We start from the raw sequence: 27,367 nt of genomic DNA on the forward strand, positions 1-27,367 counted from the left end.
TTATCAACAAACCAGAAAGGTCTACGAAACTGTCACAGTCTAGAGGACACAGTCTAAAATGACATGATGACTAAATGTAATGTAGTATCCTGGATAGGATCCTGAAATGTACAAAGACATTAAGTAAACATGAAGAAATCTGAATAAAATAGAGTCTTTAGCTAATAATAATAATCAATCAATATTAGTTCATTGGTTGTGAAAGATACATCATACTAAGATATTAACAGTAGAGGAAACTGGGTATGGAGTATATGGGAAATCTCTGTACTATCTTTGCAATAACTTTTCTATAAATCTAAAACTATTTTAAAATAAAAAGTTTGTTTTAAAATAGTATTAGAATTAACTCAAATTGGATAATAGATCTAAATATAAAATGCAAATTATAAAACTCCAAGATAATATAGTATAAAATTTAGATAACTTTAGGTATAGTGATGACATTTTAGATAATACCAAAGCAATCAGTCAAAGAAATAACTGATAACCTGGGCTTCATTAAAATTAAAAACTTTTCACTGTGATGAAGATTGTCTAGAGAATGAGAAAGCGAGTCACAGACTGTTATCTTATAAAAGACTGTTGTTCAAAATACACAAAGGACACTTAACGATGATAACAAGCCTTGATTAAAAAATTAGAAAAATCTTGTCTTAGTCATTTAAGTGAAGAGTTAGTCGCTTAGTCGTGTCCAGCTCTTTGCGACTCCATGGACTGTAGCCCACCAGGCTCCTCTGTCCATGGAATTCTCCAGGCAGGAATACTGGAGTGGGTAGCTATTCTCTTCTCTAGGGGATCTTCCCAACCCAGGGATCGAACCTGGGTCTCCCACATTGCAACCAGACTGGTTGCCATCTAAACCTCCAGGGAAGCCCAGACGGTAGAGTCTGCTGCTATGACAAAACACCTCACATTAGGTGGCTTGTAAATGACAGGAGTGTTTTCTCACAGTTCTAGAGATCAAGAGGTGCAAAATAACATCTCAGGCCAGTTCGGTGTCTGCTGAGGGTCCGCTTCCTGGTTCATAGGCAGGGTCTTTTTGCTTTGTGCTTACATGGTCAGGAAGGGTAAAGGGTCTCTTTGGGGCCCTTTCTATATGGGACTAAGTCCCTTCATGAGGGCTCTGCCTTAATGACCTAATTACCTTCTAAAAGCTTCACTTCCTAATTCATTACCTTGGGGTGGGAGGGGGCAGTTACGATTTCAACATAGGAATTTTGGAGAGGATACATGCATTCAATCCACAGCAAGATCTGAATAGACATCACACCAAAGAAGCTATACAGGTGACAAGCAAGCATATAAAAGTGCTCAACACCGTCTGTCCTTAGGGAATTGTGAATTAATATAAGACTGAGATACTACACACCTACTGTTGTTTAGTTGTGAAGTAGTGTCCGACTCTTTGGCGGACTGTGGCTCGCCAGGCTTCCCTGTCTCACTGTTTCTGGGAATATGCTCTAACTCATGTCCTTTGCGTTGGTGATGCTATCCAACCATCCTTTGTCAACCACATCTCTCCTGCCCTCAGACTTTCCCAGCATATACCTATTAGAGTGGCCAAAATTCAAAACACTGGTAACACCAATGCTGCTGAGGATGTGGGGCAATAGGAACTCTTACTCAGTGCTGCTGGGAAATGCAAAATGGTACAGCCACTCTGGAAGACAGTTCGGTGATTTCTTGCAAAACTAAACATACTCTTACCATATGATAGAGCAATTGCATTCTTTGGTTTTTACACAAATAAATTGAAAACATATATTTGGATGCTAATAGCAGCTTTACTCAAATACTGCCAAAGCTTAGAAGCAACCGAAGTGTCCTTCAGTAGGTGAATGGATCAATAAACTTGGTACATCCAGAAAATGGAACACTACTCACCGCTAAAAAGAAATGAGCCATCAAGACACCAAAAGACATGAATGAAACTTCAATGTACATTACTAAGTGAAAGAAGCCAATCTGGAAAGGTCACATACTGTATAATTCTAATTATATGATATATGATACACAGAGATAGTAAAAAGATCAGTGGTTGCCAGGGGTTAGGAGGAGGGAGAGGTGAAAGGCAGAGCATGGAGGACTTTTAGAGCTGTCAAAGTACTCTAAACGATACCATAAAGGTGGAGACAAGTCAAAAACATTTGTCAAAATCTATAGATTGTACAACTGTTATAGTATCTAGAACATATTCAATGCTTAGGAAGGATCAATTAAATCAATCAGTGAATGAAAGGCCACTGTTCCATGGAATTTTTCCGTAATAACCCTTAACAAGATTAAATTAATCTATTTATTTGTACTTCTCAGTTACATTCTTTTATTTCATGCTGTATTATGTATTTACTTGCATTTGTCTCCACACACTTAAATGCTTATGTACACACACACACACGCGCACACGAGACTACAAGCTGCTTGAAGACAGACTGGGCCTCGTTTTTATCTGTCACCTGTCAACACTTAGCTCGGGCTTTGTATGTGGGGAACATTCGTGTGTGCCTGTTGAACTGAGATCACTTTCGCGTGATCCGCTTAAAAGTTCTTATTTAGTGTATTCACAGAACAAACATAAAATTTCAAAATATTAAACTGATACGAGATAAATGGACTCACTAATCTAATACCTAACTACATTTGGCAAGAAATTTTGTATTTGTACATTCCACATCACTGGGGAGAAGTCCTGAAAAAGTGTTTAGTAGGCTATTTGTAACCTGAGGGCCACTGTTTAGCATCATGTGCTGAGAATTCTATTTGATTTCCCTGTGGAAATTCTAATAAGCCAGCAGCAGGTTAGGTGAAAAACAGGATTGCAACCGTGGGAATCTGTAAACTAGGTCCTCCTGAGGTCCTTGAATTTGATGAATTATACGGCCATTCCTAAGTCATTTCGGTATTATGGCTTGAGGGATTTCTTCTTTAAAAAACGTACTAGATAATCTGCAAGAACCTTCTAGCGCCAATATTTTTTGTCATTTAAAGTTCTTTGAGAATCAAACTGGACCCCTAAATACAAGGCCAGTTTTCCAGTTCATGCATTTTTCTGGCCACAAGATGGCGAACTTTATGCTGTTTTCTTCATTCTCTACAAGGGAAAAGAACCTTAACCCTCTTGCAGTTTTGAAAATTTAAAACTACCAATATCTTAAAGAGTCTGATAAACACAACATGGATTTACATTCTGACTCTAAAAAGTGTCTTAAGTGCTTTGGATTTTCTTGATAAAGAAGATTTCCTCTTTTGTGGGGCAATACAGATTTAGATTGTATTTCTATTAATATACAAATGCAAATATCCCATGATAAAATCAAAGAGACTACAAGTATTTTCATTTGTTTATCTTTTTCCTTATGTAGTCAGAGACAGGGATTTGGGAATCCAGAATCTATGGAAGCTAGTGGATAGAGTTCTCAAAATATATTTTCATTCTGGTATTTCTAACCAATGGCCTTGATACTTCCCAAGTCTGTATCCCAATCTTTTCTTGTGGTACTGGGTTCTCAGATTTTATCTGAGGCAGAAGTAGCAAGTCAAAAATACATCGATTTCATGCACCAAATTTGGATTTAGGAAGAACAAGATTTGCATTTCAGAAATTTGAAGTAATTTTCCTTAATTATATATAATCTGTCTGCTTTAAGAAGAAGCATGATTTTGCCAACTTACCCTGGTCAGAAGTTCGTTCATTTCTGTCACCAGTGTGTTCAGATTGCCTTCTGCCAACTGAATGAGCCTCTCTGGGGCCCGCTGAGGTGAGAGCAAATGCTGAAAGAGATTTCATTCCACATGTCTTTGAGTAAATGGTCTTGCAGCGATCATAGGTTGAACATTTAACAGAACACATTTTTCCTTTAAATACAAAGAACTTAGCCTTCTCACCTTCAAAGAAGGGAGGAACTATTTCAACTGGACACTTACACACAACTCACTGTGCAGAGTAAGCTGGCAAACAACGCAAACTGCTGCAGTTTATTAAGACACCGCTGCGTGCCAGGGCTTTTTGTTTTGTTTTGTTTCAATTTAGTTCTTAGAATGCTCTATGAGATAAAAATGTTACTTCATTTTGTAGATAGAAAACTGTGGCTTGAAGAGACCTAACCGTGTATACAAGATCGCATAGCCAGTAAGAAGTAGAATCGAGACGAACCGTGTCTGAATCTTCAAGGCCCCTACATTAGCCACCAGAGATACAGTTTACAGGTTTATCACTTCTTTCTTTGAGGACAGGACCCCTGACAGAGGGCCTGGCTGGGCGCTAACTAACTGCATGGTGTCAGCGTTGTAGGAGCTGGCCTGGTACTCACAGCTGGTACATTTTCCCCTCCTACTGAACATTATCAATCTCACAACACTAACAGTAGATGGGATCACTCTGTGACAGTGATGAATGAAACAAAAATTGAGACCACTCCATAATCTTGTCTAAACGCAGATAAAATCACGGTCTCCGTGCAGATCACAAAAATACCCTGAATCCCACTTTCTGGCTACTATGAGTGACCACTGCCTCCTAAGTGTAGCTTTAACTTCTCTTTTTCTTCCTTCCTTCTAGGTAAGATTCATTAGAATACTTAATTACAGAATTATTTCCACTTCCTAAGAAGAGCACCCAATGCAATACAAACCTCTGCTTCCTTGAAACTGCTCCCCAATTCCTTAGCATAAACCCCGATACTCTAAGTGAGTCTTAATGCCCTGTTACTGAGACACGCCCAAACCCCACAAGCTGTGCAGTGGCCTTTGTGGCATCAAGTTAGTGAATCCAGCTTTGTTCTATCACATGTATGTTCCAGGTCGTCTGGGACTGGAACCCAGGGAGCACTGATGGTTCCAGTTAAAGGAAACGAACACAGGGCATATCTAACTTGCTTAATGATTTACAACATTACAATGGGATTCCAGATACTAAACAATGGAAGAGGAACACAAACAGAATCGAGAAAGACTGGAATTTAAGGAAAATCAGATCATTCTGACCAACACCCAGCCATAAGGAAACAGGAAATTGAATCTTCTGGCTTGGTTGAGGTCCACAGATTGGAATGTCTTTCAGAGGGCCCTTCAGAAATTCACTCATTGCATAAGTTATTACTTTAAATTTTTTATGTCCCGCTGAAGCATTTGCTTCTCTAGCTCAATTTTATGTGTTTGTGTTCTTGCCGTATATAATAACTGGTCAGCATTTTCTTTATTAGGACTCTCTGCATTCCTGAATGCTAGACCTCTAAAGTAAACTCAGATTCCTCTGCCTGGCTTTCCAGACTGTCCTTCATACCACCCAGCCCCACCGAAGCCTCCAGCCTTATCTCTCACCAGCAGACCTGACTTCTAACGTCTCCAAGACAGGCCGTGCTCATTCATACCTCTGCCTCTGCGCACAGGGCCCTCACAGAGTCAGGGGCAAGAGTATGAACGGATGGGCCGGGGCTCAAAGAGATCTCACGACTGAGCCGTTTCCCCTCTGAGCTGTGTGAAGGTGCTGTCATTGTCTCAGGCCCCACAGATACACTGACTCTTCAAATCTCAGCTCTGTACCTAGCAACCACGTGACCTTTCGTCACACTTGAAACTTCTCTATGACGTAGTGTCCCTGCCTATGTGAGAAAAATGTAGATGACGTCATCAACATTACTCCTTTCCTACTTCTCGGATTTTTAGCAGTCTATGTGTGATAATTCATGTAAGACTTTAGTCAATTGCCAGGCACAGATATACTCATCAATATATGCTACTCATCAATACATGATACCTATACTATCAACACATGCTATATCAATACACATAAATAGGTATAATAATACTTACTTTAAAAGCTGTGGTCTGAATTAAAGAATGTATTTCCTAGAAGAGTGTCTGCCAGTGCCTAATGAATACATCTTAGACTTTCTCCTCCAGTCTTACCAATAATTCTCTGCCTGTTGAAATTGTTTGTCTTTCAAGTTCTAACACAAATTACACTTTCATTAATGATGTATTCCCTGCTACTCTGGATCTTATCTATTTCTCTGATCTTGAATGCTACTGTATGTCAAATGCCTATAAAGTTTGTGGTAATTATATAGTTTTGCTAATTGTTTAATTATTTTTTTAAACCATATAGACCCTAACCTTCCTAAAGGTAGTGATTGCATGCATTAGGGGTTGTGAAACCCTCAGAGAACCAAGTACAATACTGGGCATTCAGACTTTCTCAATAAATATTCAGTAATTGACTGATAGTATATAAGTTGTCACTTTTCATCTTTTTTTTTTTAATTAGATGAAACAACCTCAATTTCCTTAACATTTCTGCCTTATCCCATTAATTACTGAAAGCTGTAACAGTGTCTTAGAATGGGGTTTCCCCTGCAACAAAAATAGTTCTTGTTGAAGTACTTTCAAATGTCTCCTCATTCTCCAGTACAAAATTTTCACCTTGTGTTTTCATTTTGATAGGAAACTTAAATGTTAATGCAAGCATTTCTGGAACCCAGGCTGGGAACCTGAGAGATTCACACAGCCATCTGATCCCAGCGCCTAGATCTGCATGCCTATTTGATCACAGGGCAGGCTGGGCATAGAAATCATGCGAATTTGTCAGATGATGCCAATGTCAACTCAGATCCTCTCACAAGGAGTTCTTTTTTTTTTTTTTCTTTTTTTTTCTTTTAATTTTATTTTATTAGTTGGAGGCCAATTACTTCACAACATTTCAGTGGGTTTTGACATACATTGACACGAATCAGCCATAGAGTTACACGTATTCCCCATCCCGATCCCCCCTCCCACCTCCCTCTCCACCCGACTCCTCTGGGTCCCCCCAATGCACCAGGCCCGAGCACTCGTCTCATGCATCCCACTTGGGCTAGTGATCTGATTCACCATAGATAATATACATGCTGTTCTTTTGAAACATCCCACCCTCACCTTCTCCCACAGAGTTCAAAAGTCTGTTCTGTACTTCTGTGTCTCTTTTTCTGTTTTGCATATGGGGTTATCATTACCATTTTTCTAAATTCCATATATATGTGTTAGTATGCTGTGATGTTCTTTATCTTTCTGGCTTACTCACAAGGAGTTCTGTGGTTCACATTGTGGAAAGGCAGAATTGAATTACCACATGTCACATGCTGATGAAAGAACTTGCGTGGAAGTAGTCAGTATCATACTCTTGTTGTAAGTAGCAATTTGCACTCAGCAAAAATCATGTTACTTTATATTAATGCTTTTAATTTGAATTTTATTGGTTTTTAAGACTTTTGTAAGAATTAATTTGTTTTGATTTTATAGAGCTATTAAGTATAAGGAGTTCATATCTGATTTTATGTTTGCACATATTTAGCAAACTTAATAAAATTGATTTAGGCCAAACATTGGGGGTACATGAGCCTCTTTTCCCTTAAGAGCAATCAGTAAATTGTAGTTCTCAAGTTTGAAAAACACTGGTTTAGAAAGCCTCTGAATTACCCTAACAGAGGCCTGCCTTAATTTGGGACAATGGGAAGTGCATTTACCAATTAGGGCAATTCCCCCTGGGGAAGCTTCTGTCATCTTTTATCCCAACTTTTGCTGTTACTATTCCAACCTACCTTGAGTTCCTGAGTCATATTTTCAAGACCATACAGAATTTTATATGGAGCAGGCAGTGGACCGGTGAGGTTGACGCTCGTAGCCATCTGCTCCAGACGAGCCAAGTCACCGAGAAGAAGGCCGGTGCATTCATCTCCACAAACTGTGAAAGGCAAATGGCAAAGAATATTGACTTCTGCTAAGCATCCCAGACAGACGTGCAAAGATTTCAGCTATGAAATATTTTATGGGCTAAGTATTCTTCTGAGAAAGATGATGTTTCTCATCTCAAATAATTAACACTTTTGAATGGATGACAGTACAAAAAAGATGAAACTAACAACAAAAGAGCAGACATGCGTGTCACCCAGAACCTGAGATGTGGATGATGATATAAACTGAGGAACCAGAGAAGAGGAGCCAGTGGATTTTGAGAGGAAATGAGTGCATTGCCTAAGTATTAAAGATGTAAGACCTGGAATACAGCATTTATAAATACCCCAGAAATGCCACCTGAGCAGTGTACAGAAAATCCATAACTGGGAATAAAATATACTTTGGAATCTAAAAATGCATACATCGGTCCCTTAGATAGAGCTATTGGGTCTCTACATGCTTCATGTATTAAATATGCAAAAACCGTATGACTCTTTAGCTTAACTTCTATTGATAGTTTTTTTTTTAACAAGTCAAAAGAACTCTTCTCCTGACAATTTGTGTTTTTTTCCCCTCCTGATGAATTTATTTATTTACTTACTGATTCACTTACTCACTTATGTATTTGCCAACTCTTCCTCTTTAGTCACTCACCGCATTATCACTCACGATTAGATGGAGTCCCACATTTCTACTTTGATGATTAACCTAACCCTGTCTTATGGAAAAATAACTGTCAGGAAAACTTTATTCTTGAAGTAGCAAAGAGTGCTAGTGTTCTACGTATATATTTTTTCAATGATTAGAAAGAGGGACTATTCAAAGTTGGTGGGATGGAAGGGGTCTGGATCGTAGCAGAGAGAAAAAAAAGGTTTCTTCACCACTATCACACTAACTCATAAATAGTACAATTTCTAAAATTAAAATATGTTGATTGTTTTGGAGACTTTATATACCTATTCAGTTTGGATTTTTAGTTCAAAAATTTTTTTTCACTCTTTGCCCATCCCAGAAATGAGGTATAGCTTCTCCATGCCAAGAAGCATGTGCTACCATATTTATGACATGCATCTATGTATTGAGAGAGTCAATTCTTGGGTAGGTTGATAAGAAGTCCAGGGTCTCTGAGGAGAAAGGGGTCTGGGGATCTTGAGGAGAAAATGACAAATGTTTTTTGCTTTAAGTCCAGAGCTGATGATTATACAACAAAACAACTCATCTAGCTCAAGGATCTGTTTTTCCTTGAACTTTGTACCAGTGATTATCTAATAAGAATGTAGCCTGCTTGAGGACAAGTTTTTCCTCCTCCAGAAGCTTCTGACTAATCCTGTCATCTATTAAAATGTAAATTGGGAAGATCTTTCTATTGTTAGTTCTAATCCTGTTATCTTTAAATGTATATTGTTGGAGTGGGTCTGGTAAGACCCTTACAATCCTGAGACATTCTTTTGATTTACTGTAATAACCAACTGAAAAAGCATATAGCTCTCTTGCTAAGACTAGTAAGTGGGGCATTCTCCGGCCCCCTTCTGATGTCTATGTCAGAAGCTTTCTCTGTCCCTTTTTATACTTTAATAAAACTCTGTCTACACAAAAGATCTTGAGTGATCAAGCCTGGTGCCTGATCCTGAAACTAAATCTTCTTCTGAGATCATGAATCTGACATTGTTCACCATAAGTGATCAGCATATAGATACAATTTCTAGCTTACATTCTGCATATGGAGGTATCAAAACTACATACAAGTCAAAGGAGAGGACAATACATACCATGAAAAATACTGAGATCTGGAGCAGCTTTGCCTCATGCCCCAAACTGGCAAGGATTCAATTAGTTCTCTAAACTAAACTCCCTTGAGCCACCCAATGGAGAGAAAACCATTAACTGATGCTTGTAGACAAAGAAGTAGTACAGAGAGTGATTTTTTGATAGGATGGCAGTTAGACATGAGTAATATTCCCTTCACAGGGACGAAACTGCCCCAGCAGGGCTATCATGTATCAGCTCCTTGCAGGTGACACCGCTAAGTGGGGAGCGTCACCTGCAGGGGTGCTCTCAGCTCCTGGAGCCTTGCAAGCTGAGTGAACAAAGAGGCTTTGGAAGCAAGAAGTGAGGTCTGATAAACTAGAGCTGGATCTCTTTCTCTTCTATCCAGAATGAGAGACAGTTTGCATTTAAAAATGGAAACTAAGTAAAAGGAAGAGAAGGCTGTGGCCTCAAACCCCCGGCTCAATGTTAAGTGCTCGAGAAGTTTCAACGGACCTGTCAACTTGAAACAGTCATGGAACACACAACCTGGAACACAGTTAGGCACCAAATTGACTCTGTCTAAACACCAAGACCCAATTTAGTCCTCCAACTTGAATGGGTTTCAGAGGCATCTGATGGGCTTTCTTAAACCACAGAAGGCTGGGCCATACCCTTAGCATTTCTGATTTGAGAGGTGATTGAATGGTCTGGTTTCTGATTCTCTGATTGAGCATGTGCTTTTCTAACAAGTTCCCAGGTAAATATTAATTCTTTGGTCTGGGCACCACACTTTGGATAACTACAATATCAGCAGCAATCACATCACCTGGGAGCTTATTAGGATATTGGGCCCCATCCCAGATCCAGTGAATCAGAATCTGCATTTCAGAAAGTGATCTCTGCATGTTAATGTTTGAGATGCACTGCTGTGGGTCAGCGGCTTTGCATCTAGCTGCATATTGGAATCATGGCCGTTTACAAAAATACAGATGTCTGGTGTTTCCTCTAGCCACCTCCAGAGACTCTGATTTGATGGGCTTGAGGTAAGGCCCAGGCATCAGTACATTTAAAAGACACCAGATGATTCTATCAGATAGCAGAGTTTAGAACCACTGGGCCAGACGACAAACTTTACAGATTCTCTATCCTTAAGGGAGATAGGGTTTGGAAGAAAGAGGTCATTTGACTTGCTGTCTCCTCTGCCAAGAACACTTCTTCCTTCATCTTCAGCTGTGCGACTCCTGGAGAGTCAGGTCCAGGGCTCAAATGTTACTTCCTTGGAGGAGTCGGCCCTGATGACTGAAATTACTGTCCTCACACATCACTACTGTATTCCCTTTATCTTGTTATCTTAACACGCATGCATGTATAAGCTACCTTTTCATTTTAGGCATTTATATATTGTTTCTCTATCACCAGAGAAGGGACCTTAGTCAGCTTTGGTCACGGTGCCTAAGAAAGTGTCTTGCACATAGTAAGTAGTCAACAAATATTTGTTTACTACTATCTTTGTGAAAGGAGAGCAAAAAATATTTTGGAGAAGATCACAGAGTTATCACCATTTTAAAAGTTCCATTCAACCTCTAGTGAACATGTATTTTGGGCAGATGTTCTCAGGATAGAAGCAAGCAGTGTGCTCTTTTTCATTTTCAAGATCTTGAAAGATACTTGATAATATGACATCTCACTATGCTTTTCAGGGTAGGGTGTTCTTCAGAATACATTGCTAGTTCTTTCTCTAACGTATTTAGAATTTATAGCCTACCCATTTCTAGGAGGAATTGAGTCAGTTCATTGATAATTGTTTTGAGGAGCTTGAGGCTCCTCACTGATGGTTCCAGAAACTTCCAGGGAAAAGTTTTCTCAGTAATTTCAGTTTTTACTTCATACAAGCATAAATCAGGGGCTGGAATGCAGAACTAGATCTGATTTACTGTAAAACACTGCAGAGTAAATTGGTGAGCTAGAATGCCAAGAGGCATGATGAATACGGATTTTTCTCTCATTTATTCTACCCCCTGTCCATCTGTTTTGGTTCCTCATCTTCAGTTGTTGAAATGAAAATGTATTTAATTGCTCTTTCAAGGACTCATAATTCCATTTTATGTCTCTGCGTCCAAAGGTCTATTATTATACTATGTCTTATGGTCTCTGTATTTGCTTTTGGGGGAAGAAAGTACAAGCACATTTCCATAAGTGAAGGCTAAGTTTTACAGCATGCTCCAAGTAATATACTAACACACATCCAAATGGGTCAGAAAGACTTATGAATGTGACAGCTATGGGGTTTTTTCAAAGCTTCTGTACAAGTCTAGTTCATGCAGTTATAAGATAAACACATGGGGAAATGTGCCCTTTACATAATGGTTTGCTAATTTTATCCTGACACAAAATATTTAACTTACACCACAAGCTACTTTCATTTGTCCTCAAAAAGTCTGAAATGTCTGGCAACAAACACTGGAAATGGGATGCAAATTAAAACCACATTTAATTCAGTACGATAGGGAATGTCTGAAGTGTGTATAGAGACAAGGAATATGCACATTACATAAACATTGTTCTTTGATAAGGATGCAGTAACTACTCATAACACCTATCATATAATCAAGATCCCCAAGGAACCTCTCCAAACCATTCTCCCATTCAGCAATAGAGATAAGGTTATAAAGTGAAATTCTGCCTGAAATGCATGGGAGCAAAAAGCAAATATTTTAAGACTATGATTATATTTTACATGACTAAATGTTTCTAAGGCTTTGCCTATGAAAGTGTCAGGATAAATTTGTGTCTAATATTAACAAATGCAGTACTAAATTCAGATTGTTATAGCTGGGCACATGTAAGGGGCAAATCATGCAGCTGAAATTACAGATCGTTCCGTTAGCAATTAGCACAAAATATTGCATTTCTACTAGAGTCCCCCACGCATAATAAGCACCGGCTTACTGTCACAAAAAATTCACCCACCACATCCAAACCAAATAATCTGAAGCTGAAATGAGAGCACTGCATAGTTTTAAAAAGGCCAAACCTATTAACCAATTTTAGATAAAGATATACAGATTGCCCACTCTAAGCAAATGGGGATAAAATGAGTAAGTACACATTTCTAACAAAAGAAAAAAGCTGTGTGTTAACGTGCATTTCAATTTAATTCTTCTACATTAAGGCCATTGATTGTTTCTTGTATATGGATTTAAATTTTTTTTTAAATTTATTTATTTGGCTGTGCTGGGTCTTAGTTGCAGCACATGGGATCTTTCAGTTGTAGCATGTAGCTTCGTGCATGTGGGAACTAGTTCCCTGACCAGGGACCGAACTCAGGCCCCCTGACTTGGAAGCAAGGAGTCTTAGACACTGGACCACGAGGAAGTTTTCTGGGTATGGATTTTATGTTTCTCTCTTTCCTCTTCAAGAAGAAAGTTTTAGATTAGCATTTATTTAAGACTTATTAAACAAATTCAGTTATTCTATATTATTTACAGATAAATATCTTCTAAAATAAAAATGTGGCTTCAAATCCATTAAAAAGGCTTTTTCTTTTGCCTGTTAGTTCTTTGAATAGAGGGAAAGATTTTCCTGTAGATTTTGGATGAGGCTGATAATTTATTCATGTTACAAGTTGTGAGGTATATAAATATTAAATAAACTTATGTACATAAATGTATATTTAAAATAAGTTCAATATGGTTCTCCGGCTTCCCTGGTAGTTCAGTTGGCAAAGAATCTGCCTGTGATGCAGGGGACCACAGTTCAATTCCTGGGTCTGTAAGATCTGCTGGAGAAGGGATAGGCTGCCCGCTCTAGTATTCTTGGGTTTTCCTTGTAGCTCAGCTGGTAAAGAATCCACCTGCAATGCAGGAGACTTGGGTTTGATCCCTGGTTTGGGAAGATCCCCTGGAGAAGGCAACAGATACCCACTCCAGTATTCTGGCTTGGAGAATTCCATGATCTGTATAGTCCATGGGGTCGCAAAGAGTCAGACATGACTGAGTGACTTTCACTTTCAATATGGTTCAAGTATGGTGCAGTTCTTCAAAAAAACAAAGGGAGAAATGTCTGTTTAGATCTTTGGTCCATTTCTTGATTAGGTCATTTATTTTTCTGGAATTGAGCTGCAGGAGTTGCTTGTATATTTTTGAGATTAATCCTTTGTCTGTTTCTTCATTTGCTATTATTTTCTCCCATTCTGAAGGCTGTCTTTTCACCTTGCTTATAGTTTCCTTTGTTGTGCAAAAGCTTTTAAGTTTCATTAGGTCCCATTTATTTATTTTTGCTTTTATTTCCAATATTCTGGGAGGTGGGTCATAGAGGATCTTGCTGTGATGTATGTTGGAGAGTGTTTTGCCAACATTCTCCTCTAGGAGTTTTATAGTTTCTGGTCTTACATTTAGATCTTTAATCCATTTTGAGTTTATTTTTGTGTATGGTGTTAAAAAGTGTTCTAGTTTCATTCTTTTACATGTGGTTGACCAGTTTTCCCAGCACCACTTGTTAAAGAGGTTCTTTCTTCCACTGTATATTCTTGCCTCCTTTGTCGAAGATAAGGTGTCCATAGGTTCATGGATTTATCTCTGGGCTTTCTATTCTGTTCCATTGATCTATATTTCTGTCTTTGTGCCAGTACCATACTGTCTTGATGACTGTGGCTTTGTAGTAGAGCCTGAAGTCAGGCAGGTTGATTCCTCCAGTTCCATTCCCAAAGATCTAAACAGACATTTCTCCAAAGAAGACATACAAATGGCTAACAAACACATGAAAAGAAGCTCAACATCACTCATTATCAGAGAAATGCAAATCAAAACCTCAGTGAGGTACCATTACACGCCAGTCAGGATGGCTGCTATCCAAAAATCTACAAGCAATAAATGTTGGAGAGGGTGTGGAGAAAAGGGAACCCTCTTGCACCGTTGGTGGGAGTGCAAACTAGTACAGCCACTATGGAGAACAGTGTGGAGATTCCTTAAAAAACTGGAAATAGAACTGCCATATGACCCAGCAATCCCACTTCTGGGCATACACACTGAGGAAACCAGATCTGAAAGACACACGTGCACCCCAATGTTCACCGCACACTGTTTATAATAGCCAGGACATGGAAGCAACCTAGATGCCCATCAGCAGACGAATGGATAAGGAAGCTGTGGTACATATACACCATGGAATATTACTCAGCCATTAAAAAGAATTCATTTGAATCAGTTCTAATGAGATGGATGAAACTGGAGCCCATTATACAGAGTGAAGTAAGCCAGAAAGATAAAGACCAATACAGTACACTAATGCATACATATGAAATTTAAAAAGATGGTAACAATAACCCTATATGTAAAACAGAAAAAGAGACACAGATGTACAGAACAGACTTTTAGACTCTGTAGGAGAAGGCGAGGGTGTGATGTTCTGAGAGAATAGCATTGAAACAAGTATACTATCAAGGGTGAAACAGATCACCAGCCTATGTTGGATGCATGAGACAGGTGCTCAGGGCTGGTGCACTGGGAAGACCCAGAGGGATGGGATGGAGAGGGAGGCAGGAGGGGGGATCGAGAAAGGGAACACATGTAAATCCATGGCTGATTCATGTCAATAAATACTATTAAATAAAAAAAGGGAAGCTTTGAAACTACTACAAGTAATAATGGGACAATAACTTTTATCTACACAACATCCATTATATAGCAGACAATATGTTGTGTCTTGACTTCATTATCTCATCCAATGTTCACAGAAATCCTATGAAGTGAGTACCTTTAATGCCCTATTTTTAAAGATGAGAAAAATAGTTACAGTCACAGCATTTACAAATCCATAAATAATGTACTTGAAGGACTTAAAGAGAAGAGCAAATATAAGGTGACTAAAAAGGGATTTTCTGTGACTTGAAGAGACTAGAATTAATTATTTAAAAACCCAGAATTTAGCATATCTCATCAGAAATGGAGGAGCTGCACAAAACATCATGCTTTTGAAAAAAATGGTCAAATGATAACCATGATGATAAGAATGGCTAGAATTTGCTGAACATCTATTATGCTTAGACTTGTCACCTAATTCACAATGATTTTATGGGTAGTAAAATGAGGCTTAGAAAAGTTAACAAATCAGATGTCACACAACTTTCATGGGGCCAGTCAGAATTCAAAGCCTCTATAAGCACTTCATAAGAGCATGCTTCCTTGCATTAGGGGATTCTTTGTTTCAGAGACACCATAACATAGGAGAACATGACTAGACTACCTCATTTATAAGACTTCTAAATTTAAGATAATGTGATCAATTTTTCTTCAAGGTTAATAAACTTCCTGGATCTTGCAGAGTGAAAACTGTAATCAAATAGCATTTACTCACAAAGCCTGACTGAAGATTAAATAGTGATCCACCTCTTCTGTATGACAGTTCAACAGCACAAGTTCTTAATCTATTAATGGAATGGCTTTCTCAGTGTGATACACAAACTCCTAGGACTTGACAGCCAGTAAGAAAATCATCTGGAATCAGTGATAGTTGCTGTTCTATATTTTTAACCTGAATGTAGGTCAAGGACACTGGCAACAAGAAACTCAAAACATGTTTCTCAAACAAAATAGGTGTGAAAAAGGTGAAAGGAGGGTGAACAGAAATTACTTTTATAGCTACTCTGATGCCTGGATTTGAATAACATGCCCTGGTTTAGAATGACAGAAAACTATAGCAGACATGTATGTATGTGATCAGTCATGTTCCACTCTTTGCAACCCCATGGACTGTAGCCCACCAGGCTCCTCTGTCCATGGAATTTCCCAGACAAGAATAATGGAGTGAATTGCCATTTTCTACTCTAGGGGACCTTCACAACCCAGGAATCAAATCCATGTCTCTTGTGTTTCCTGCATTGGCAGGCAGATTCTTTGCCACTGTGCCATACTGACCTTTGAATAGGAACTAGGACTTGGGGATTAAATAGAGACAGAGGGAGGATGGCATTTAAAAGGTTAGGATGGAGGGTGATCACAAGTCTAACAAACAAAACCTCATTCATTAAATAGCAAATAAAGGTCAAATGATGGTTTTTCATCATCTTTCATTACAGAAAGTCTCATTTTCTTTACAGTGATCAACCACTTCCACTATTTTGTTCCTGCTCTCATATATAGGGAACATATATACTAACTGATATTAGTAATCATCTTTGATTATAAGAGTACTGCAGTGCTCTAGTGATAATATATAAAGGCCTCTGCATTATTGTGATAGATTCTTGCTAACAACTGGCTATTAAAAGTTCTAGTCTAAATAAAATAACTAACACAAAGACCTACTGTATAGCACAGGGAATTATACTCAACAATAACCTTTAAGGGAAAAGAATGAAAAAGATTCATATTTTTTATATATATTTTATACATATATATAAACTGAATCATGGGCTTCCATGGTGGCTCAGTAGTAAAGAATCTGCCTGCAAAGCAGGAGATGCAGGTTCAATCCCTGGGTTGGGAAGATCCCTTGGAGAAGGAAATGGCAACCCACTCTAGTATTTTTGCCTGGGAAATCCCATGGACAGAGAGGCCTGGTGGGCTCAAAAGAGTTGGACATGACTCAGTGTCTAAACAACAACAACAAACTGAAGCACTGTGCTATACACCTGAAACTAATTTGACATTGTAAATCAACAACACTTCAATAAAATAAATAAAATAAAGACAATAATCTATATAAAGACATCACTTTGGCAACAAAGGTCTGTCTAGTCAAAGCTATGGTTTTTCTAATAGTCATGTATGGATGTGAGAGCTGGACCATAAAGAAGACTGGGTGCCAAAGGACTGATGCTTTCAAACTCTGGTGTTGGAGAAGACTCCCGAGAGTCCCTTGGACTGCAAGGAGATCCAACCAGTCTATCCTAAAGGAAATCAATCATGAATATTCATTGGAAGGACTGAAGCTAAAGCTGAGATTCCAATACTTTGGCCACCTGATGTGAAGATCTGACTCACTGGAAAAGACCCTGATGCTGTGAAAGACTGCAGGTGGGAGGAGAAGGGGATGACAGAGGATAAAGTGGTTGGATGGCATCACTGACTCAATGGACATGAGTTTGAGGAAACTCTTGGAGTTGGTGAAGGACAGGGAATCCTGGCATGCTGCAGTCCATGGGGACACACAGTCAGACACAACTGAGTGACTGAACTCACTGACTGACTGAAGAGCATAAACTCTACAGGGAGTACATAAATTCTTTCTACTAATATGTGGCTCACCTGAGATACTGCAATGATCATTCCCCAGTGCATTTTTTTAAAAAAATATACACAGCCATGATGTGGGCCAAATTAAACTGTGTTTTCTAAAGAATCAGCCAAAGAGAGAAGAACTAACTACATGATACATGCTTCTAATGATTTGCGTTTTAATTTATTTCTATCAAATGTGACAAACATCTTGTTTTTATAGTCAGCACAGATTAAGAGCACTATTTCATCTCTTTTCTTCAGTGAAATAACATGGACTCCAGGCTCTGAAGAAGGTTTTATTTGTATCAGAGGATGCTTTTCTTACTACATAAATATTCTTTTGCCAGAATCAAGCTACTTCATCCACTCCCACTCATGGGCATTATAAAATTCTACTATAGTCACATGTGACAAAACAGGACCAGCAGATCAATGTACTAGGTGAATCCATTCTTTGGTTTCTTGCTCTAAGTTAGCTTAAAGATTTAGAAAGAAGGAAAGGAAGAAGTAAAACTGTCACTATTTGCAGATGACATGATGCTTTATATAGAAAATCCTAAAGGTACTGCCAAAAAACTACTTGAACTCATCAGTGAATTCAGTAAAGTGGCAGGATGCAAACTTAATATACAGAAATCTGTTCTGTTTCTGTACACTAAAGACAAACTATGAGAAGAGACATTAAGAAAACAATCCCACTTACAAATGCACCAAAAAGAATAAGTCTAAAGATATAAAAGGATTCTATTTGTAAAACTATAAGACACTGATTAAAAAAAAATGGAAGAAAACACACACACAAATGTAAAGATATACTGTGCTTATGGGTTGGAAGAATAAATATTGCTTAAATGACCATACTACCCAAGGCAATCTACAGATTCAACACAATCCCTGTCAAAATACAATGGTATTTTCCACAGAATTAGAACAAATAATTCTAAAATTTGTATGGAAAAACAAAAGACTTCAAAGGGCCAATACAATTTCGTGAAAGAACAGAGCTGGAGGGATCATGCTCCCTGACTTTAGACTATACTACAGAGCTACATTTACCAAAAGAATATGGTACTGGTACAAAAACATACATATAAATCAATGGAACAAGATAGACAGCAAACGAACCATGAAATCTTGGAAAAAGAGATCAGATTTTTCTGATCTCACCCCTAGAAAATTAATTAATTTAAAATTCAAGGTCTGTTAGATTAGCATTTAGGTTATGAATATATATTATTTAATTGAGTATTTCCATGTTAATAGCTTAGCTTCAATAACAATATTAAAACTAGTTGTACTATACTGAAAGTCTATACAATTATCATTAAAATATGCTATTTCGTTTGAGGAGAGTGAATATGTATATACCAATAACTGAATATGATAATGTAAATGTATATTACATATTACACTTCATCTCTCTCCCCCATCAAACTTGACATTTATTTTTATTTTAAATGCAAAAAATTTTTATCAAAGGTTGTTGAAATACACAGAAAAGAAGTTTAAAAATTATATTCCCAAATATACCCAGTCTTTACCTTTTGGCAGATCTAAAAAGCCAGGCTTAGATTTGGGAGTAACTCATAAAACTAGAGCACAAACAAAAATTCTAGTGAAAATGTTATTAAGCTTTAGACACACACAAGATGTTAAAACCAGAAATACAAGCATATGTAGATACACTAAAATATGTAAATACTGAAATAAAAAGTACTAATTTATACTTATATTTGTTATAAAGAATTAAGACCACTATTGTAAATTTCCTCAAGGAAAAGAATACCACAGTATAATGGTCCTCCCTATATTTATAAATAACCTTTTTAGATTATATAAGATCTAAGAATTCTATTTAATTCTGACAGTCTATGTAAACTCAGGATGTCATTACTGAATCCAGAAGCAGTTATTAAAACAAAGGGAAACACGTGAGTAGAAACCCTTGAGTTCATTGTCACTGCTTCCAGGTTCTGTAGTGGAAGAGAAAGTTAAGAAGAAGGATGCCCATGGATTTCTGTAAACTCAGAAAAGCCAGTTGTACTTCAAGGCTTACAGTGCCTGTCCATTTGATTACAAATTCAAGAGGATTCTAAAAAAAATTTAACAAACCCAGACCTTTAATCTGTCACAAAGGCAATGTCAGCTTTAGGTAAAACTGCAAACTCTTAGATGGGCAAAATAAAATAGAATCTGCCTCTGGGAACTTTGCTGTAGGTCTTCAAGGAACTGACTAAAGCATGCTGAGGATTTTCTCAGCCGTTCTTGGCTCAGCGGGATGGAGACAAAAACAGCAGGCAAACGGCAGAAGGTGGACAGGCAGGGAGAAGGAAGAGTAGCAGTAGCTATTGAAAAACAAGGGAAACACTAAATGTTGAAAAATAAGGAGAAAAAAAAAAAGCCAGTCTTTCTCACTGGAAATGAGATAGAAATGGAACCAAGCCCCCAGAACCAATAATCAAGTTAGTATACGTACAAACACACTCCATGCCCTCACGCGCATGCCCCTGTTCACAGCCGTCACACTTGGGTCCCGTGGCTCCGGGTCGGCACGTGCAGATCCCCGTGACAGAGTCACAGGGGACAGGCAGTGAGCCATGGGGATCACACTCACATTCTTGGCAGGAGCCTCCAGGGCTGCTCGGGCTGCCGGTATAGCCGGGGGCACACCTGAATTTAAACAGTGACAATGCAAATGAGATTAATAATAAGTCATGTCTCGAAATTATTGTTGTTGTGTGTCTGTTGTTGTGAATGAAACAAAATTGATAGCAAAAATCAATAGATCAGGGGTTCACAAATTTTTCCTGCAAAGAGCTAGAGAGTAAACACTGCAGGCTTTGTAGGTCAAGAGGCAAAATCAAACTCGTGCAGTGAAAGAGAAAGAAATTTTCAAACATTTTTGGCTGAAGGGATTCAAATCAGAATATGAATCAAGTATAAATTGTTTTATAATAATCTACTAATGGAAAACTGATATAATAATGAGAAGAATGGGATTCTTGTCAAGGTATCAAATTTACAAGCATGGGTGCAAAGTCACTTCAGTCATGTCCAACTCTGTATGACCCCATGGACTGTAAACCACCAGGCTCCTCTGTCCATGGAATTCTTCAGGCAAGAATACTGGAGTGGGTTGCTGTTTCCTTCTCCACATATTTACATAACTGGGGCTAAATATTTAGAGTTCTCTATTGGCTAAGTCTGCCTATAACAAGCATTTGCAGCTTGGGTGCCATACAGAAATAGGCAATGGGCCAAATTGTGTGGTCCAGTTTGCCCACCACTGCTCTAGACTACAAAAAGTTTTTTTGAAGTCTTCATTTTTAAATTAGAAATGAATAAAAATTTACATTGACTCCTGGGCTTACCTAGATGCATTCATTTTAGGGACCAAAATGACCAAATAATTCAACTTATTAATTTTACTAATGAGAAAAAGGAAGCAAGTGGCAATAAATGGCTACATTTTCTATTTAATTCTTTCCTTTCAATCACATCTTTCTCAAGATAGATTTTTTTATTGTGTCTCTCTGGAAGGGGATTATTTGATGTAAATAAAATATGTAACACCAACTTGAGAAACTCTATAGGAAATCCAACTGAATGAACTCCAAATGCCAACTGTTCATCGATCTTCCACCCTTCAGTGAAACAATTCACTTAAGTATATGTTGGTTACATTACTGTACGTTTTTGTGCTAAGCTGCTTCAGTTGTGTCCGACTGTTTGAGACCCCATGGACTGTAGCCCACTAGATTCCTCTGTCCATGGGATTCTCCAGGCAAGAATACAGGAGTGGGTTGCCATGCTCTTCTCCAGGGGATCTTCCTGACTCAGAGATCAAATCCATATCTCTTAAGGCTCCTGCCCTGGCAGGGAGGGTCTTTACCACTAGCACCACCTGGGAAGCCCAAGTAAGCTGGGTAACTTGTAAAAGATGCTGACAAGACTATATGCTCTGATTTACCCAGGATGGTCCCAGATTGCCTGTTGTCCTGGCTTAAGTATTAAAAACACAGAGTGTCTCAGTTTTCTGGATAGCACAATCAATTATATATAAGTAGTTCAGCCTAAATATAATCAACAGCTAGCAAAGTAATGCTCAAAATTCTCCAAGCTAGGCTTCAATAGTATATGAACTGTGAACTTTCAGATGTTCAAGCCGGATTTAGAAAAGGCAGAGGAACCAGAGATCAAATTCCCATCCATTGGATCACCAAAAAAGCAAGAGAGTTCCAGAAAAACATCTACTTCTGCTTCATGAAAATGCCAAGGCCTTTGACTGTGTGGATCACCACAAACTGGAAAATTCTTCATGAGATGGGAATACCAGACCACTTGACTTGCCTCCTGAGAAATCTGTATCCTGGTCAAGAAGCAACAGTTAGAAATGGATATGGAACAACAAACTGGTTCCAAATCGGGAAGGGAGTATGTCAAGGCTGTATATTGTTACCCTGCTTATTTACCTTATATGAAGAGTACATCATGGGAAATGTTGCACTGGATGAATCACAAGCTGGAATCAAGATTGCTGAGAGAAATTTCAATAATCTCAGATATGCAGATGACATCTCCCTTACAGCAGAAAGCAAAGAAGAACCAAAGAGCCTCTTGGTGAAAGTGAAAGAGGAGAGTGAAACAGCTGGCTGAAAACTCAACATTCAGAAAGCTAAGATCATGGCATCTGGTCCCATCACTTCATGTAAAATAGACGAGGAAACAGTAGAAACAGTGACAGACTTTAATTTTTTTGGCTCCAAAATCACTGCAGATGGTGACTGCAGTCATGAAATTAAAAGACGCTTGCTCCTTGGAAGAAAAGTTAAGACAAACCTAGACAAGCATATTAAAAGCAGAGAAATCACTTTGTCAACAAAGGTCAGTCTAGTTAAAGCTATGGTTTTTCCAGTAGTCAAGTATGGATGTGAGAGTTGGACTATAAAGAAAGCTGAGTGCTGAAGTATTGATGCTTTTGAACTGTGGTGTTGGAGAAGACTCTTGAGAGTCCCTTGGACTGCGAGGAGATCCAAGTAGTTCATCCTAAAGGAAATAAGTCCTGAATATTCACTGGAAGGATTGATGCTGAAGCTGAAACTCCAATATTTTGGCCACCTGATACAAAGATCTGACTCACTGGAAAAGACCCTGATGCTGGGAAAAATCGAAGGCGGGAGGAGAAGGGGATGACAGAGGATGAGGTGGCTGAATGGCATCACCGACTCGGGCATGAGTTTATGTAAACTCCGGGAGTTGATGTTGGACAGGGAGGCCTGGCTTGCTGCAGTCCATGAGGTTACAAAGAGTCAAATACAACTGAGTGGCTGAACTGAACTGAAAGATGTTTGTTCAACAGGCAAACAGAGGAAAAAGATGAGAGACAGCAGGAGATTTAATCCAAAAGTTGTAAACACTAGCCAAATAATTCTGGACCATCTTTAGTGGCCTAGGACTGTAGGAATTTGCACAGCTGACTCTGAATGTTAATTCTTCCTGTGCTGGTTAGAAAAAGCAAAGCAAGAAGAAAATTATCTGTAACATTAGGTTTTTATACATTTATCATTTTAATATTTTATTTCCAATGTACTTTTACAAATGCTCAATAAAGTATCATTAAATAAGCCCATTTAAATTGTTTCTTAACATTTGCTGGTGAAAGAATTCAATTCCAAACAGGTTCAGATTGATTAAATGTTCAGAGTTTATTATAAGAGTAACAGAGATAAAGCATGGGTAGCGGTTTCTATGATATAGGGACACTCAAGACATTTAAGCAGCTTTAGACCTGATGAGTTTGGGCAGGTCATAAGGTGATTTAAATGATTTAAGATGCTCTCAGAAGTGAAACAAATTTATTTGGAAGGTTACAATAAAAATTTAAGCAAGACCTTTAGTTTAATTTAGCTGAATAAAAGTATTTTTTCAGGGAAATATAGCCTGATCATTTATATGTTAGAAATGATGAATGTAGAGCTATAACAACATTTGCGAGCTGCAAAAACTATTCAAGCCATTCCCATTTGATAGCATAAGACCCTGCTCATCTCTATGCTATACAAACTGTCAACTCTTATTGATTAAACATTTATGGATAATAAAAATATAAATTTTCTATAATTACTCTAGCTCAGAACAATAATTGTCATTTCCGTGTACCCTTCCAATCTCTTCTATATATGTGCTTTTATAGATATTGGAAACTCCAATTTATAAATGTAGCTATAGTATCAAACATTTTTCATAAATTATGCCAGATAATCCTGCTGGTGTCCAGGGATGCTTTTAGTTGTCCTCCTACTGGTGTTTACAAGGGCATGAAATGAATATTAGGCTAAGCATGAATGCTACAGCACATTTGTGGACATGAAAAAATACATATATATTCAAACGGTGTATATATCTCCACAACAAATAGCAATATTTTGGATTTTGCCTGCTTTTAGTTATTTCATTGTTACTAATTTCTATTGGCATGAAAATTGTGAATGTTTTCTATATATACAATATATATATATATATATATGCAAGTAGTGAATATTTTTTTTGTGTTTAGAGTTACCACATAGAGAATTATTGAGAAATTTATTTTGCAAACTTATAGAAACTGCACTGGACTTTATAAACATATGTTTAATGATTTAGTTATCTATTTATTTCCATGGGCTTCCCAGGTAGCTCAGCTGGTAAAGAATTCTTCTGCAATGCAGGAGACCCCGCTTCGATTCCTGGGTTGGGAAGTTCCTCTAGAGAAGGGATAGACTACACACTCTAGTTTTCTTGGGCTTCCCTGGTGGCTCAGATGGTAAAGAAACCATCTGCAGTGTGGGAGACTTGGATTCGATTCCTGGGTTGGGAAGACCCCCTGAAGGAGGGCACAGCAACCCTCTCCAGTGTTCTTGCCTGGAGAATTCCCATGGACAGAGGAGGCTGGCGGGCTACAGTCCATGGGGTGGTAAAGAGTCAGACACAACTGAGCTACTAAGCGCATTTATTTCCATTATTAACATATCATTGCTGGTTATATTAAAAGAAGATTCTTAAATGGGTGATGATAAAATTAATATTGGTTTATATTTGCAAAGAGATTCATAATTTAAGAAAGCTCATAGAAGAATTCAGCAAAGGAGTGGGTAAAGCAAGACATGGAGAAGAAAGGATTCAAGCAATGATGTGATTCCAGGTAAGTTCCAGTCTCAGGCCATTCCAGGGAAAGCTCTGGAGCATAAATAACATCTCAAGATTTGTTCAGCTTTGAGGAAAAGGAGCTGGACATTTGTACTCACACACTAGTGAGTTACTGGACCACTAGAGCAAGGGGTTAGGGGTAAATCTCAGGCCTTTTTGCCTCTCCTATGGGAGAGGAGATTATGTAGGTACTCAGACAGGGTATCCTCTACATACTTGATCTTCACAATGTCATTCATTGTAAAGCAGGTACAACATGAACTATTCTGATATTATACACTAGAAAAGTGGGACCCAGAAAAGTCTGTGGAGCTCAGTTATGTCCACGATTCTTTATAAAACTTTATATTGCTATCAGTTATGCTATAATTGTGATGTGTTTAAAGTTCATAGCTAATATTAGTTGCTCTCTGTTACTTTGTGAATAATAAAGCCTACTAAAATGATGGTGATAAGTTTGAGTATCCAAGATAGTACTGACCTTATAGAAAATAATGGATCCAGAAAATATAAATTACACTCTTCCTAGACAGTCAGTCTAGAACTGTTTCCTTTTTTTTCCCCACTTAACCTTTATTTCTTCTCTTTTTAAAAAATTAATTTATTTTAATTGCAAGCTAATTACTTTACAATATTGTGGTGGTTTTTGGCATACATTTTCATGAATCAGCCACAGGTATACATGTATCCCCAGTCCCAAAACTCCCTCCCACTTCCCTCCCCATCCCATTCCTCTGGGTTGTCCCAGTACACTGGCTTTGAGTGCCCTGTTTCATGCATCAAACTTGAACTGATCTATTTCACATATGGTAATATACATGTTTCAATGCTTTCTCTCAAATCATCCCATCCACGCCTTCTTCCACAGAGCCCAAAAGTCTGTTCTTTATATCTGTGTCTTTTCTGCTGTCTCACATATAGGGTCATCGTTATCATCTTTCTAAATTCCATATAAATGTGTTAATATCCTGTATTGATGTTTTTCTTTATGATTTACTTCACTCTGTATAATAGGCTCCAGTTTCATCCACATCATTAGAAATGACTCAAATGAGTTCTTTTTAATAGCTGAGTAATATTCCATTGTGTATGTGTACCACAGCTTTCTTATCCATTCGTCTGTAGATGGACATTCAGGTTGCGTCCATGTCCTAGCTATTATAAACAGTGCAGCGAAGAACATTGGGGTACATGTGTCTCTTTCAATTCTGGTTTCCTCAGTGTGTATGCCCAGCAGTGGGATTGCTGGGTCGTATGGCAGTTCTATTTCCAGTTTTTTCAAGGAATTTCCACACTGTTCTCTGTAGGCTGTCCTAGTTTGCATTCCCACCAACAGTGTAAGAGGGTTCCCTTTTCTCCACACCCTCTCCAGCATTTATTGTTTGTAGACTTTTTGATGATGGCCATTCTGACTGGTGTGGGATAGTACCTCATTGTGGTTTTGATTTGCATTTCTCTGATAATGAGTGATGTTGAGCATCTTTTCATGTGTTTGTTAGCCAACTGTATGTCTTCTTTGGAGAAATGTCTCTTTAGTCCTTTGACCCAATTTTTGCTTGGGTCATTTATTTTCCTGGTATTGAGCTGCATGAGCTGCTTGTATATTTTTGAGATTAATTCTTTGTCAGTTGCTTCATTTGCTATTATTTTCTCCCATTCTGAAAGCTGTCTTTTCACCTTGCTTATAGTTTCCTTCACTGTGCAAAAGTTTTTAAGTTTAATAAGGTCCCATTTGTTTATTTTTGCTTTTATTTCCATTACTCTGGGAGGTGAGTCATAGAGGATCTTGTTATAATTTATGTCAGAGAGTGTTCTGCCTATGTTTTACCCAGGAGTTTTATAGTTTCTAGTCTTATACTTTTTAGATTTTTAATCCATTTTGAGTTTATTTTTGTGTGCAGTGTTAGAAAGTATTCTAGTTTCATTCATTTACAGGTGGTTGACCAGTTTTCCCAGCACCATTAGTTAAAGGGATTGTCTTTTCTCCATTGTATATTTTTGCCCCCTTTTTCAAAGACAAGGTGTCCACAGGTGTGTGGATTTATCTCTGGTCTTTCTATTTTCTTCCATTGGCCTATATTTCTGTCTTTGTGCCAGCACCATACTGTTTGGAGGACTGCAGCTTTGTAGTAGAGTCTGAAGTCAGGCAGGTTGGTTCCTCCAGTTCCATTCTTCTTTCTCAAGGTTGCTTTGGTGATTCTAGGTTTTCTGTATTTCCATACAAATTGTGAAATTATTTGTTCTAGTTCTTTGAAAAATACCATTGGTAGTTTGATAGAGATTCCACTGAATGTACAGATTGTTTTGGGTAGTATACTCATTTTCACTATATTGATTCTTCTGATCCATGAATATGGCATATTTCTCCATCTATCTGTGTCATCTTTGATTTCTTACATCAGTGTTTTATAGTTTTCTATATATAGGTCTTTTGTTTCTTTAGGTAAATTTATTCCTAAATATTTTATTCTTTTCATTGCAATGGTGAATTAGATTGT

The 27,367-nt window shown here is 38.0% G+C and overlaps 1 protein-coding gene across 1 annotated transcript in view; it reads right to left on the minus strand.

Annotated features, from left to right (window-relative positions):
* LAMA2 (laminin subunit alpha 2) overlaps window positions 1-27,367 on the minus strand; it is a 673,037-nt gene that overhangs the window by 160,966 nt on the left and 484,704 nt on the right. Inside the window, exons 32-34 of the mRNA XM_065931349.1 lie at window positions 20,158-20,351; window positions 7,578-7,720; window positions 3,676-3,774 (exon numbers count right to left, since the gene is read on the minus strand). Of these exons, the coding sequence (XP_065787421.1) occupies window positions 3,676-3,774; window positions 7,578-7,720; window positions 20,158-20,351 (436 nt within the window). The remainder of the gene's footprint in view (window positions 1-3,675; window positions 3,775-7,577; window positions 7,721-20,157; window positions 20,352-27,367) is intronic.

The sequence above is a fragment of the Muntiacus reevesi genome, chromosome 3 (assembly GCF_963930625.1).
Source record: "Muntiacus reevesi chromosome 3, mMunRee1.1, whole genome shotgun sequence".
Taxonomy (NCBI): domain Eukaryota; kingdom Metazoa; phylum Chordata; class Mammalia; order Artiodactyla; family Cervidae; genus Muntiacus; species Muntiacus reevesi.